The 16483-nt window shown below is 41.0% G+C and overlaps 1 protein-coding gene across 1 annotated transcript in view; it reads right to left on the reverse strand.

Moving 5' to 3' along the window:
- kkv (hyaluronan synthase-like protein kkv) overlaps positions 1-16483 on the reverse strand; it is a 133098-nt gene that overhangs the window by 25465 nt on the left and 91150 nt on the right. The window contains exon 18 of the mRNA XM_022850806.2: positions 1849-2031. Coding sequence (XP_022706541.1) covers positions 1849-2031 — 183 coding nt within the window. The remainder of the gene's footprint in view (positions 1-1848; positions 2032-16483) is intronic.

Below are 16483 nucleotides of genomic sequence, written 5' to 3' on the forward strand. Positions count from 1 at the left end.
AGATAGCATATAGAATAACAGAATAACGATAGCACTTACAATTGTAGTAATTAAATTAGCGCCGAATATTTCTATAATTATACCCTAGGATGTTACTTTCCATGTTGGATTGCTACGATGTGCAGTTTGGTACATCTCCTGTGAATCTCATGTGCATATATCTGGTATTCGGTGCTCGTTTGGTCCTAATGTAGGATATTCACCAATGCGCTTATGTGGAGACATGTAATGTATATATGATGTAATTCGCCATGTGTTGTTATTTACAGATACAAGAAATCTTAATAAAATGTATGTATTTAAATGTACTTAAAACATAATTATAATGCACAAAATATAGTCGTACTCATAAAAGTGTAGAATTCAAATAGGCATGGTCCGTTATGTATCTTGTATAAGTGTGCAAAATAATTAACTCTAAATGTATCCTAGTCGTTCACGCATTTATACCTACCATAGTATGAAATGTATGCTTTTAAAGCTATTTCTCATACGAAAGTCCATTGTTTGATACTAACTTAAGCATCAAATCTGACGGCGAGATGCGTCTCTTTTGGTAAGGTAACTTCAAATGATTGAACTTTCACAATTTAGCATCGATTTAATGATCTTCGTAAAAACAACTGACTGACACAGTATAAAGCCGATTATTTTACGGTAACTGCATTAACGTCCACCAGCGGTGAGCTCTGGGTACGTTGAGCTGTGGCCAGCATACGCTTGGTTATGCGTTTTCAAGTATACGTTCCCTTCTGAACGCGAACCGTTTAAATGATGTTACAAATGAGAGGCAGCTGCTTTTGTTAGTTACTTTGATTTAGCCAGGTTTTCTTAGCATGAAGGTACACGATATATAATTAATAGACGTACGAGTCCTGAAACGGCTCCATACCATCGCATTAATCGGCGCTGCTCCGGTGAATGGGGGAGAGATGCTCAGAGCTACTTACGAACTGGATATTATCTATGATAGGGGTACAGTCCAGCGATTAAGCTTCTGCGGGATTACAAGGATTACCCTCAAGAGAAAAAGAGCATTATGCCCTCAATCCAGGAACTAGAAACAGCAAAGTGGGACATCGTGCTATACATTCCCATTTGATACAAACAAAGCATGCCGATACAGATGGGTTCGTCCCGACAGAGGGAACAAGGATCACAAGAGATACTAGCAGGAACCTTGCACAGAAAATATTTTCGGGCTAACTTTACCGAAAGCTTGAAGGATCCGGAAATAGGATGACGAAATAGGGCATATAGAGTGCAAAAAGTCACTTGCCTTACACGTTTGTACGTAATGGAACAAGATCACCCATGAAAACATATGGAAACTTTAATCATGGATTATTTCCTAAACATATTTAGTTAATCGTGTCAGACGAAGACAGATTCAGGTATTTGCCTAAACTAAACCCCAGTTTGATTCTTGTTAGAAGTAGATTTCTCGCGAATACTTCACGCCTAAAAGTTTATATTTTTGTGAACTTTAACAATCTCTTGCTTTATTAACTTTATCGTTAATTAGCGGCATTTTAAATGCTATTGTGTAATAAGGGATAAGACGCCAGTATTTTATTTGAATTTGAAAATCGAGCCAATTGCGCCTGAAACTGTTAGATTGTTGTAGTGACGTGTAGTATTGATTGAACTTAAACAAACACAAAAATGTCTCTTTTTACATATAAAAATGGCTTTTTAGAACATAAAAATACCTCGTTTCGTAAAATTATTTATTTGTGTAGTGTATTTCGCTGAACTATCAATCTCCATTATTCTTTCTAGCAGTATTCTATGAAATCATTGTAAAAGCGGATTCCTTGTCGGTGAAGTCTGTGCGTAAATACTCACCAGTTCTAGTAGAATCAGTCTCCGAACCATCACTTTCGTACGAGATCTCTCCTTCAGATTCGTTAACAACACTCATACGCCCACCGTGATCCGTGGCCCGGCTCGCTGAACGACCCAGCTTCGACTTACGACGCTCTAATGGAACAATGCCATGGATGTTCTCCAGCTGACGTTCTAGATTGTCTACAAATAGCGTCGTAAGCAGAGGAAATTTTTAGTTTTCATATAAACTAGAAGGATCTATTTCCCTCTACAAGAGTGAAACTATTTTTCAACAGTAACAGTAATAGGAATCAACAGTCTAACTTATGCTGGAAATAGAAAAAGAGGTCGACGCCTACGAGCTGAAGATCAACTTGTCAATTACACTAAAATTATTTCGAAAATATTATTTTCACTAAAATTAAAAACAAACCGACCTGCAAAGATTTTGTTTGATTATATCTTTTCATCTCATTAACTAAGTATCTTTCAAATAAAAAGAACTTCTCAATGTGGCGTTGTTGTTACAAGTTTATATGTTGAGGTTCCGTAGCTCCAATTGGTAAAGCCATCGGATCTCGCTGGCAAGGCCGATTATTATCCATTCGCAATTTCGTTAATTATAATTATAGAAGTGATTTCCACGTACGCGCACTTGATCTATGATATAACATTTTCTGGTTCAATTGTATTGAATGAAATAAATCTCATATTCTCCCAGCCCATTTTTACTTTTCCCAATAATTCCCCAATGCCTATTGATAGATATGAAAAAGATCCTGCTTGTCAGTTTGTTTTACTAAACGATCTCAAATTAGAAAGGAATAATTCAGACACGCGCGTATCTTCCTGTTTATTTAGTACCACTAATAACAAGATACTTGCATCCGTTCCAGCGCATTTTTTCTCATACGGTCCCTGTAAAAGTTGTCCCGACCTGCTGTTGGGTCGAAGGCGAGAATGGCAGTCAGCCCTTCACCATCTTCGAGGCAGCGTTTCTAGACTAGAGAGCCATTCTTCTCCTGAGGCAGTTTTCATGCTAAGACTATTGTCGTTGTTGTCACTGTTGGTGAGGTGTCAATAGTAGAAGCTCCAGCGCCGGGGTTCGACCTAGCGCTGTCCTCAGACGGCGCCGACGACTGCAGGACTGTTAGCACTTCAAGCGCTAACGGTTTTGGCTTCTGGCTTTTCATTTGCTAGCCGTGCCTGTGCCTCTTCAAGGCTGAGAATAGCTAACTAGGGCTTAGTTAGACAAGGGAACAGAGATGGGGTAACCCTAATTGAAAGTAGCAGCGTGGCCGTTTCAGTCGCAACTAATACACTCGCTTGTTCGCCCGCTACCGGTGCCCTGGACTGTCGACCTGCTTTTTCTACCCTGCCAACAGCACCAAGCTTGTTTCACAGACGCAGTAACTGAGGCAAACCAGGTGGGGATGCATGTGTGTCGTTGGCGAAATATGGACGCTTTTGGCCACATTATAAAAACTAGCTTTCTTTGTCTTTTTGTACGCCTGTTAGCGTCAACACCCAAGTCGCGGATGGCGATCGTACTGATATTGTACTGGCTGAGCTAAAATAAATCGACGTATAGACTATACATCAATTTGGATTTTTGTTTACACAACCTATTTTTAAAGTGTTTGTTTTGTACAATTCGCAGCGAATCCTCGTCCTTTATGTCCTATAGATTATTACGATCTAGTGGATACACGTATGTAGAGGTAAAAATGTGTTACATCATATATATTAAGTTTTAAGGTTCGGAGCTCAATATCTACAACAAGTTCTTGCCTAATCAACTTTGTAATCATTTCCGGCCATTCTATATGAATGACAGCAATATGCATGGCAGAGCATATAAAATGGCGTTAATTTAGCAAAGAATACGCTTAACTTGTCATTATATCAAATAGTAATAAATCTCGGTCTAAAATGTTGTTTGACACCGAAAGATATAGAAGATCGCAAAAAAATATAGAAACTCAAGCCAAAACATTCATGGTTTTCAGCTTAGCCTAAACAGTGGTAGGATGCAGAAACGAGTAGAAAAACAGAGATAGGAAGGATTCACCCGACAGCGCTCGGAGGAAAGGCGGGCCCAGGGGTGACGGCGACGGCGGTAGGTGGGATCTGCAAAAGGGAGAAACGACTTCGACATTTCCACTTTGGTGACAGTGGTTGCTAACAGAGAATCCCTTCGCGAAGGTCTGCACGAAGACCTTGAGTAAGGTGGCTGTTACTTTATTGCCATGATCGTAGTAAGACTATCCCGTCAACCGGCGCCTTTTTTTCTTTGGTTTATTGTTAGGATAACAGAGAACTCCTAGTACTACAGAACCCATTGCGTGACTTCCCAAATTCTCACGTCGAAACTTGCGCTGACGCAACGGTCCTGTGCACGGAAACCAAATGGAGGGTGCTTGTGGCTACGTGCGGGCACCAGGGGCTAAACTCCAGCGGTGACGAAACGACACATGCGATACTCAGCAGGAGGGCAGAAAAGCTCTAAGCAGTGCATTTAAATTCGGCCACTCGGGGGAAGAAGGAAAATCTACTTTCACCTAAACAGCATTTCACAAACAGCGATTTCACCCTGTAAGTACTTCTTTTGACTGTCGTGCACCTCGTTCGACTTAAACATAGCCACCGAGCTTCGGATCTATACGAATGTATACGTAACCTTGTAACGAGTACGAGATGGCTGCCTGGCTGGATGCTTAGAAAATCCGTTAAGTGGATGCCAAAAACAATAATGACAACGTTCATATATACAATAAAGCGTAGAAGTATATAGCGTTCCTTGGTCACTGAATGACATCAGTATCGATGCATTACGGGTCGGTACCATTCTGAGTTCCGACTGGCACTTATAAATCAAAATTTCCTCGGCGATTTCCCCGATAACGTTTACTCCATGGTATATCGTACGAATCTCATAGCAATCAAGATTGATATCGTAACTCTAACATAACGTATGAATAAAATACGTTACAGTTATAAAGTTGTTTTTCGTAGTCATCCGCCAATTTTAGCGCTTCGCCATTCATCGACGCACCCACAAAGCAATTTAACCTTGGTTATGTGACATCGTAGAAAGACCCTTTCTAAGTTCAATGCATACATTGCCTTCTCTTGTTTGTGCCAACCACATGCTAAACACCCATTTCTAAGTTGGGCCAGGAAGCCAGAACTTTTTTGGGACCATAAAATGTCGACTTCAACGGTCCACCACGGCTGTCCGTCTGCTGCATCGACGTTTGAGGCGCATGATGGACTTCCAGAGCAATATAGCTACTCGTATACTGGTTCGCTTTTTATTTGATACCCAAAAATAAACAGGTTGCTGTTAAAGTCTCGTACGGGATTCAGTCTTTTTGGTTTTCCGACACTTTTGCTTCCTCAATCGTTATTTATTTTGGCTACCTTGTTTCTGCCTGTTTATGTTATTGCATTCATGATTGTTTCGAATAGCGAAGTGAGTCGGGCGTTCAGGAAACTTGGCCAATTCGGACAGTCGTAAAGTTGATCTTCTTTTTTGTTTTCGCCTTCCTCTTACGTCTGCATTCACATCTTCGTTCCTGCTTGAGCCTGAATGCGTATGTGTGTTCGCTCGTCAACATAGCTTTTGCTGGCTTGGTGCTCGCGTTCCTCAAGAGAACGCTCCTTTGCCTGGCCCTTGTGTGTGGGCATTTTCTCCTTGCCAGAACTGGTTAATGGCGCCGCGCCTCTTGCGCCAGCTGCATCAGCTTACCTTTATTCTCTCGCTCGTGTGGTCTCCATCGAAGTAGTCGTAGTTGTAGATACTACCAAAACTATGTTATCTTCACTATCGTTACTTACTATGTATATTATGACAGGTATTGGAAAAACGCAGACCCCATGACGAGGCCCACCCCTTCTGAGGTGCTAGTTGGCCGCTTGCGCCGTCCTTAGCCTTGATGCATCATCTCGTAGCTGTTCTTTCACTTGACTCGTTTTGCATACTCGTGCCGGATACGACATGCTCAATTTCTTTTTCACTCCATTTTTCACTCTCAGATTGTCTCCGCATTCATTTTACTGATGGGAGACTTCGGAACCGGCCGAAATGTCCCATTTTCTGCGGGAGTTATACAATGCGTCGTCGTCGTTGTTGTTGGTGTCCCCTTATCGTCTCTGTTGCTATCGCGCTAGTCTATCTCCTTTTAGCAATAACGTTTCAGCAAAAAGAACGCCAGCAAAGAATATTAAACTGTTTGCGTTTTGTCTTTAAGATCGCACAACAGCCAAATAGGACCAAGAAATTGAACCGGCCAAATCAGTAGCCCCCTTGGCCGCCACCTCGATGTCGCGGCAGCCGTATCAGGAATACAAAGGACTTGAGAGCTACGCAGCCAACAGCGCGAAGAGGGGAAAAAATAATGTACACTCGGGAATAGGAATAGATCAAGCTCGGCGGACTATAAAAAGGTGATAGCAAACTGACAAAACTGCAGTCAAGTAGAGGGGTCGAGAAAGATGGAGACAAGGTTCTTCGTTAAAAGTCTAAGCTAACATTGTAACAAGGATGATAAATGGTAGATGTAAGCGAACCGGGAAAGAAAGAGCGCGATCGTTTTTCTGCTAGGGGAGCAGCAGGCAAAGGGTGCGCACTGGCCATTGGGGCAGAATTTCGTTTCGTTGTTATCGAACGCACGGTTACGCTCACTAGATAACGAAGACATACGGAATACAACGCTGATGAAAAGTACTGTCACTGCCGTCACCCCGGTATGGGCTGATTACTATTCCAATCGAGGAGTTGCCGTGATCAGCGCTTGCACTGTTCTGTCTTGGCTAGAAAGCTGAGACGAGCAAGTTCGACCGTGGCCGTGTTGGGGGGAGAGCGGTAACTGTGGCAGATACAAGACAGCTTAGAAAGGAACAGAATTATGTTCGAGCAATGTTTTAACGTTTAGTTAGTACCTACTGTTCATCTTCGGCGACTGTGTCGGTCTATGCAAATAATGAAATTTCTTGGAGAGCTAAGCTTGGCAAACAACGAAGGGCCAGGGTAAACTTTCTATCGAAAAAAAAGCATCCGAACACAGGCACGAGGAATGTTGCCGTTGTAAAATTTACGCGGACGTGACCTCAGTTGATAACGCATTCAACAATCGTTACGATTCGAAGTACTTGGATGCGTATAGAAATATCAACTGTGACCGATCATCATGTTTTTAGCATGCGAGTCGTCCTATAAAGTCCTGTACCTGTTCCGAGGTTGCATATAGCCTATCCGTAGATAGCTAGGTTTGTAAACTCACGTCCTGTCACAAAATTTTAGAACAGATATCGGTGTGACTATTCACATGTGGTTGACATGTGTTGTTGGCGGAAGTACAGCCTTTGTTATGCGCAATCAAAATCTGTTGAGTTTAACAAAAAAAAAAAACAGCGTTCAGCTTAATGAATTATATTGCATTCCTATCACCAAAAGGGTCTCTCGTAGCATTAACAGAGCGACTATTCTATTGCCCCGAAATGGCCTCGTTACGGCGGAATTAGGTTATCCAACGCGAACGAATTATATCCAGTTTCAAATCTTTTGATATACTTTTCCTGACATGGAGATACTGTGTTGTTGACCTATGTATGTGAAGTTTTTCGTTACTACGTATTATGTTTAAGTGCATATTCAATGAATCCTTATTCAAACTACATATTATGTAATTAGTTTGAGGTTTACATAAAAACCAAAACGACGATCTGTTGTAAATACTAGCGTATCTTAATCGTTCCATCAAAATTTGACAATATGATCTTACCTTAGAAGCCGTAAGTTGTCCATCCTTCCAATGAAATACCGAAAACCGTATATATGTTATATAAATGTAAGTAATTTTATCCGTATTACCTTTTTGATCATTCATCGTAGCATAATATCATTCAGCAATAGTTCAAACTCACGAGCCGATTATCAAAGCTTAGCGAACCCTTTTTCATACACGTCGAATGCGGCTCGCTTCTCAAAGACTGCCTTTCAGCTGTGCGAGTTCGCCCGGTGCCCTCGATTTTGAATAAAGCAGTCAAGCCTATTAGATAACAGTTCCATCCTGCGCTTGAGCTATCGCTTCTTTCTCCAAAATCCGCTCTTTTACGAGTGCGCTCCCTAACCACCACCAGCTCCAGGTTAACTCACTAGTCGTGCTTAACATAAGAGGTCACCGTTTGGTGGCGCTGGTCTCGCCCGACATATCGGCGGAAATCGAAGGCGCAGGATTTGGGTGTTGGGAATGCCTGTAATAGGATTGAGATCGCTAAAGGCGGCCCAAGCTAACGAAATCGTTGATAGGACAGGAAGGACCCGTGTCCGTGCCTGGCAGGATATCTTTAGCGACAATTGTAGCTCCAACGCCATTTACGATAACTACGGCTTACAGTTGATCAGGTCAAGAACGAATCTTGAGAGATCAATGACTCCAGTGAACGGCGCCAACAAAGAGAAAAATTATCTGGGCTATGTCCACGCTTGCTCGTCAACGAAATTCATTAAACCTCCCTTCCTTTCTCTAGTCTCTTAATACCCCTCCATCATTTGTCGTACCAAAGCACGGAGGAAATACGGAAACCGTAAATATTCTTATTAAGATACAGTAAACGTCTACATTGGCTGAGTGCCTCTGCCTAGCTTCCACTGGCGTCTTCCTTTGCTATTACGCTTTAGAGAGCAGCGTCCTTAAGAATTTGTACAGGAATAGCGACGGTTGAAGCATAATAAGAGGTTTTAAAGATTTCGTTTTTGTCGGCAAAGCCCAAACCTGATAAAGCAGGCTAAATCAAGTTCAAGGGAAGATATGCAAGATAATGTATGTTTACAAAATGAATACGTTATAAGCATAAAAAACGAGTTAAATTAAAAGTGAGATGTTAAATTCGTTATTTTTGACAATTTTGATTTTACAACTTCACATTAGCGCTTTTCTCTTTGTCATTGGATAGTAATCGAAAGCTTACTTTTTATTTAATATTATCTCTCGAACTTGGCTAAATTTTGTTTTAGACATTTATTGTTCCGATACTAAATAATAATCTACGACAAGCCAGTTGCTAATTTTTACTGCAATAAATATGTTTGCTGCCTGTTTGCCTATTTAGTACCTTATGCACGCTTAATTGGTAATTAAATTTTTACTTTTTTTAGTATTCCATTGATCAGTAATTCTTCCTTTTCGATGTTGCTTTTACGCGAAGAATATTGGGCCTTGTTCTATCTTAGTTATCGTAGCTTTTCGTTCCCTCTATTGAACCGTTTGTTAAGTTGTTGAGCTGAGTTGAATTGCGTCGCTCATCGTTCCCTGTATGTTTCTCTCTTGCGAGATTTCAGCCCTCGGGGACATTAGGGCATTGATCACATCTTAAGATCATTTAGGAAAGGCTCGAGGAAAACTTCCGAGTGGAAATTAGATCGTGCTTTCACCGGAGTTCGTAGGACGAGAAGAATCCGTCGGTACAGGCGGTCCTCAAAGACTTGATAGCCAGCGAGCCTGCCAACTATTTCATACTGAGTCGACTTAGCCATTCGCCCAACTCTTCCGTTCGCAGGTTCCCGAGAAGCCTCAATCCCTCAAGCCTCTCAGTTCTCCTAAGTCGGTAAAAACTTTACTTCCACCCCTAAGCTTGTCTCAACCAGTGTTTTTCTAGCTGACGTTACTTCACAGAACAGAAATATGAAACGTTTTGCCATCCACTATCATTAGACCAAGGCTGTCTGGCCGCGTCGGCCCTGATCAACTTTCTTTTTAGAGCTATTTGTTATCAAGTTAATTCAAGAGCAAGAGGTTAAAATGCAGAAAACTAGGAGGAAAGAGAAAAATAAGGCTTCGTTGCTTATGTGTACGTGTGTGCAATGTTTACCCGTGATGAACAATCAAGATTAAACGGGCCTGAATTATGGGTGCATTGTAGGTCAAAGTAAGTGCAGTAATTTTCGACGGTTCGGTTCAGGCTTCTAACGCCAAAGCCAATATCATACGCTTATAGAATTTGTCATAAGTGCAACACAATTGAGAAATTGTCTGGAGACAAATTTATTGCAAGTGAGGTGGTCTTTTGTCGAGCACATCATCATCATCAGTGACTAAAAGTATCACTTCGCTTCGTCAAGGCGTGGCAGGGTTTGTAAGGCAGAGAAACTCATAGCACGTCATAGTGACTAGATATAAAACTAGGTACAGATACACACACACACACACACACACACACATTTATATATATATATATGTGTGTATCTACGTACAGTTTGCCCTTATTTGCTAACCTTCAACAATGGAGTCTCAGCCAAGGACTTTGTTTTTCATTTTGGATCGCCAGGTAGGTCACAAGAAATAAATTAAGCTTGGTACAGGTATTTCGAATATAAAATTAGTTTAATTTTGGTATGCAAATGCGTCATAAATAACGAACTTGCTCAATGTAACTAGGAATCATTAAAACGACAGTTTCCAGAAACTGGGCTGTTTCTTCCACGGCTGGATCCCGTTCCATAATTAAATGAAAATAGCACATAAATGAGCATGTATTTTCAGTGGAAATGCATTCGTAAGTAAGCATAACAGAGTCAATTTTTTTTTAAAGGATGTTTTGTAAGATGAGAAAGGCCTGAGCAAAATTAAGGCTTGTGTCAATGCACTCTACCCGCCAGTTTGCGCAGTAGTGTTATGCTGCACATTTACCAGTAACTACCGTATTTACCGACATAATGAACCTTATAGAACCATGATAGTCTCAATATGGCATCTCCTAACACGTCTTCATCCGGACTGGAGAGCAAATTTCATATGATTTTCTTTTTTGCCCATTTTTTGGTCTCCACCCTCTTCCCGTACCTTATTCATCACTCTTCAGGGATGGCGTTGCATCAGTAGGAATTTCATATTCCAAAATCATGAAGCAGTGAGCATTCCGCATCACACCCATAGCTACATCAAATAAACGCACGAAAGCAGTCTGAACAAGTATTCCCAAAGGTTGCCTCGCTGTACCAAGGGTATTAGGAAATTTCTTATTTCCCCGTGTTTTCTTCTTCGACTTAAACCATCGTTCAATCCCTCGAACTCCACTTTGTCCCTTTTTGGCGATTTCTTTTTTCGAATACTAGAGAAAATTCCTCTTTCTTATACTATGGTTAGATGGAATCCCGAATGCAGGAGGGTTTTTCTCCTACTATCCAAAATACGTAGCGCTAACAACACTGAGATTCTTTTTCTAAGAAAACCAAGGAAAAACGTCTGCAGCTCGCTACTCCTTAAAAGTTGCAATCCTCTCACTGAAAAAGTTGCTTGCAAGATCATACCAGATGCATGACGTCAACGGTGACTTGCAAAGACAGAGGGACTCGGTTGGTTGCTCATCGCCGTTTAGTTCCCGAATGACCCTATGTACGGACTGGCTTGGGCTATCGGGTTTAGCTATTCAGACGTCTCCTGTCGCTTGAACACGTTGCATCCTAGTATTCAAGCGTTACGGAAGAAGACTAACCCGCTGCCAGTAGCCGCTTGCCAGCTCCCAGAACCAAAACCGACTGACACAACCGGCGGGATTGGACAACAGTGGAGACAACAATCAGCCGTTGCCAATTGCTGGTTGGATCCTCTTAGCAAAGACATGTTGCACTGTTAATCAACTGAGCGGTCAACAAGTTGACAACATCCCGCTGAGTCTATCTGCTACCACTACAATAGTAAGTTTGTTTATTCGTATACCCCAGCGCGGTTTGACATCGCACGTAGGACACCGCTCGTGTCAAGACACTTCTACTACGGTAGACGACATACATATCGCTATCGTTACCTTAGCTAAAGGGTATCTGTGCTGTTGCCTGATGTGGATCTAGAGGCGGGCAGACATCCCCGTGTCGGGACGCTAACAAATAGACGAAAAAGAGAATGGATTAATAGTCATTTAGATGTGACTCCAGGCAATAACGAATGCGGGGTGAGTTCTGGGATTGTTGCGAATGAGGCCATGGAGTTTATTGTGCTGAATATAAGAGCTGGTCGACTCTGTCTCGATGTCTGCATTAGAAGCCATCGCTTGTTGCTACTTTAAGACGCTCAAATTACTGAGCTTACCATTGCAGTTATTACTGCTATGGTTCCTCGCTTTATCGCTCCCTGCGTTCCGAACGGATCAAGGAGCCGGTGGACTTTTTCATCGCTAAGCAAATCATGCGGTTTAGATAGCTGCCTCCCCCAAGAGCACTAAGAGAAAGCATGCAAACGTTGGGTACTGGCTCAAAGCTAACTCCGTATGTTCTAAAAGTATCCACCTTACAGAAAAAAAGAGTTGCATTTCTGCTAAAGGGAAGTTATTTGACGGTGTATTCAAAGGAAAAGATTCCGACGCCTGTATGCAAAATAGGTAAGAACCGTGGTAATCAAAAATCAGAGTGGAGACTTCATCCCCAGGGACGATGTACCTTTTTGGCCAATAAGCAGTGAAGACAGTTTCATCGTAATATTTGGGGAATTCGATTGAAAGAAAATAATTATAAATACGACTCTCTGATATAATTAAAGTAATTTTGTGACGACTGTTGCCATAAGGTGACATCAAGATGAAAAATTAAAGACAAAAATCGAGAAATAGTTGTAATAGCTAAAAAGCAACTTATGAGGAGTAAGTGTTTAGAGGCCGATGGCGCAGTAAGATCTCGCGAAAATGATCTGCTCAACTGCCTTCTTAGCATAGAAAGGGCTTGGCAGTTTATTGCATACTGAATATTGTCTTAATATTATATACAATCTAAACGTTCTTAAAATCTAAGGTGTTTATTCAGACTCGGCCGTAAGCAGAGCAGTCGCTCTATTCCGACCTTGCCGTCCGAAGTAGGACAAACCCCTAGATAAAAGCCCCGTAACCCTTTGGTGTTCTCTGCCCACTTTGTTTAAGGAAAAAACAGCTGGCAAACGACTGGGATAAACTGCTTTTGTTATTACTGCTGATAATGCATTCCTTAGGATGCTAACACGTCTAAGTAAACGAAATAGAATCATATCTTAGAGGAAATTCTTGTAGCTTCAGTAGATAGCTCTAGACATGACTCCCGTTTTTTGAGATACTATGATGCTTTACCAACATTCTGAAGTGTCCTCTCTCTGTTTGTGCCACATAATATATTTGTTTTTGCTGAAACACTGGTACGCTTAGTTTTCTGCTTTTTAAGATTGTCGCTATACCAGCACAGATCTAAATCTTTTGAGATTTTTTTGAGCTAAGACAGACTTATCTCAACTTTCTGTTTGCAGATTTCGCTTGTCGTTGATCTCGATGTTGGCGCCATTCTTTTATCACTATAAACTTTTTCGCGTAGGACATTAGGTTTATAGTTTGAGCCGATCATCACACCGAAAATTTGGCGGAACCTGTGACCAACGCTGGCCTTCAAGCTGAGTATGCGACGCAGTAGATGCGCATAAGCGGCATCAGAAGGAGCTTAACCCATTTGGGGCCATGAGTCAAGACACTTTCATTGATGGGTTAGTTAGTTTGCCTACTCAGTTTGCGTGATTTAATCCCTTTAGAGTGGAAAAAACTTATTAATTAGTTCTTCGTTATCCTACGAGCCGTTTTCGTTTTTGTTGGGCGACTGCAACGGCGGGCGCAAAAACGAGAAAAAGGGGACATATAAACGGGGCAAACGCCAAGCGACTTCTATATCGCGATACGTGAACATTTCGGTTGTTAAGAAGGTTGCCCTTTTGCTGCAGCGGCCTTCTACTACGCCAGCTTCAAGCTCGTCGCTTCCTTCTATCTATCCCACCTGCCTTCACCGAGTAACATATCGCTGAGCAGCGCTTCTGAACAACGCTGCGAGCTAGACATAGAAAAATTGAGTAAATGGAAAAAATTTTCGACAGAGGTACAAGAACGGGGTTCGTGTATGCCTCAGACAACCAAATATGCTGTCGTTAAGCGTAAAATATCAGAAGTGTCTGAAAGTGAATTTGGGCTAACGCATAATCGTAAGGGTGGCAAAGCATCGGCTCATTCTAATTTTTGATACAACTTGTTAGAGTTACAGGATAAGGATGGGAAAAGTTAGACAACGCGAAGTAACTTGTAAAGGTACGCTAGAAGGCGAATGGGTATTTAGTTTTATTGTTATGGCTGTGGTCCATTTAGGGAACGCACTGTTGGGCTGGACTCATTTACAGCATGACATAAATAAGGCAAGTCAGCAATTGTATTGTGAAGATAATATGAAGAAACTTTGTACACGAATAGCATATATTTCAATCAGTTTAACATGACAAAAATACAAAAATTCATTTAAGGATAAGTGGAAAAAGAGATAGTGAGTGTGCAAGTCAATACATGCACATTGTCGTATGAGCCAGTGAGAACGTGGGCTAGATTATTACGAATAACAGCATTTACGTGTACCAGTGATGAGTCTTGCGCTGGTGAATGTATGTTATGCCGCATGTAAATGTTGAATGTCAGTGATGTGATGTCACGACAAACTTGGACGTAGATAGGGGACCAGGCCGCGTCTGCTGACACGCTTGGTAGCTGATGATATACGATCAAAAACACTAAGTCGGTGGTATTGGGGGGAGGGGGGTCACAAGCTCCCCACACCGTTGGGTCTTGGAAGCACATGTCGTTCTAAAACAATACGAAAAGAAAAAGCCCACAAGCAAACTGTAAAGAAATAAAATCGTACAATCACCATAAACGCATGTAATTAGGTGATCTGTTGTGGTACAACATTTGCTAAAACTTTACTTAAGTCAGGACCTAGAAAATAATGATTGTTACGCCCTCATATTCGGTACGAGGCATTACTTATAAATATCAAGCTACGATATGAACTGGCGTAGACGGTCATACAAAACATTGCGGCTACTTTTTATGGCCTTAAATAGCGCCGAATTGCATTTTAATTTAATTTCTTCTAAATTTTATTGAAAACAACTTACACATTCATATTTTTTTTTGATAAAGATGATTTTTTTTTGACTACTGACGTTTCTCAGGATGCCTTAGGACGTCTTAGATGTGGCTAAGCATCAACACGGTTAAAGATATTATATATAAAAATAATTAGCAATGAAAAATAATAATAACAGATATTTTTATGCATCAATAATGCGTATGTTATTTTGACGCCGATCAAGTTTTTTGATCAAAAATTTTATCTTGTTAAAAAAATTGTGCCTTTCAATCAATTCGCAGGTTCTTCGCACTTAAATCTAAGCTGTCTTACATAGGTATATTTAGATCACTATCACAACCTGTAAATACAGTCAGTAATAGAAAACTATAGTTAGTCTGCTTCACACGTGCAATAATTTCGTGTGACGCTGGCTGTAGCAACAACCGTGGTCAGCTTGTCTGATATTATACTTATGTAACAGTAGTATTATTTCTATTGCGCCGTCAGATTATTCGATGACGCCGAACAGCCGATAAGAGCCCGGAGGGATTCAACATGAACGACAATATCAGTAAAGGTCCTCAATCAGTCAAGCGTACGAGCAGCTACAAGCTTGAGCATGAGACATCCTGCGCAACAGGACGCTGCTTACATTCAACAGCACGTGACCTTATACAACACGACACGCAGTAGAGCACGCCACAAAAGGACACACCCTTGGTCCTGGCTGATTGTATTCGTGTGGGCAAAGGCAGCGCAGCCGCACGAAGTTATCTTTAGCGCCAAAGTATATAGTAGTACTGCATATAGAAAACAAACTATTGGCCTTGAAGCAACATTCAAATGAAGTTCCGTCTACCGTGAGGTGAAACACAAATCAGAAATATCCTATAGAAGGATAGTCATATGAAAGCGATGATGCGTTTTTAAAGATTTCAAGAGAGTTCCTGTTTCATGTGCATTCTGTGCGTCGAAATCGAGTGATTGTCGCTCTACCTAAGTTCACTACCGATCAAATAAACAAGTGGACTCAGACGAGCCTCGACAAACTAAAGGTACTCGAAAGATGTAGTAGTTCTATCATAAGTTCATCGTTAAAAATCAACAGTCAAATAATAATATCGAATTATAGAACTGGCTAGAAAAAAATAAGGAAACTCTAGTTGGAGTTTTTTAACAACATGTATTACTAGAAAAAAAGTAGAAAGCAAATGAAACAAAAGCAAGTCAGAAGGAAATTTAACAAACGTCTACGCAAAACCAGACTTTCTCCCTAGATTAGATGATGATAGCAAGAAACCTTCAGATAGAGTACTTAACTAGGTAAAATCAAGTTTAAAAATATGCTAGTGACTGATTTTTTCCTCATTTTCTGTTCTTTTCTCTATTTAGTAATCAGACGCTGTTGATACTTGGGCAGAATTATTAGCTCAGTGAAAATCTATCGAAGTTGGGATTATTTGGAGTACGCATATTTCGAAATTGTGTAGCTGTACATAATAACAACAACAAATAGAGTCGTAATCACTGAAATAGTTCAGCAGTTTTAGGAAATAATAGGGAGGGAAATAAAAAGAGGTAATGCTTATTTTCTTGAGAAAAACAGCTCAGTGAATACAGTATATTAACACATTGATACGATATTTAGGAGACAACAACAAGAGTAGCCGTTTTGATTTCGGCATGGATTTCATTTGACGGCGCTTTGTAATAAGCGCCTTAATGAAGATATTTTCCGCAGTGGTCAACAGC

This window comes from Varroa jacobsoni, unplaced genomic scaffold (genome assembly GCF_002532875.2).
Source record: "Varroa jacobsoni isolate VJ856 unplaced genomic scaffold, vjacob_1.0 scaffold_1489, whole genome shotgun sequence".
Classification (NCBI taxonomy): domain Eukaryota; kingdom Metazoa; phylum Arthropoda; class Arachnida; order Mesostigmata; family Varroidae; genus Varroa; species Varroa jacobsoni.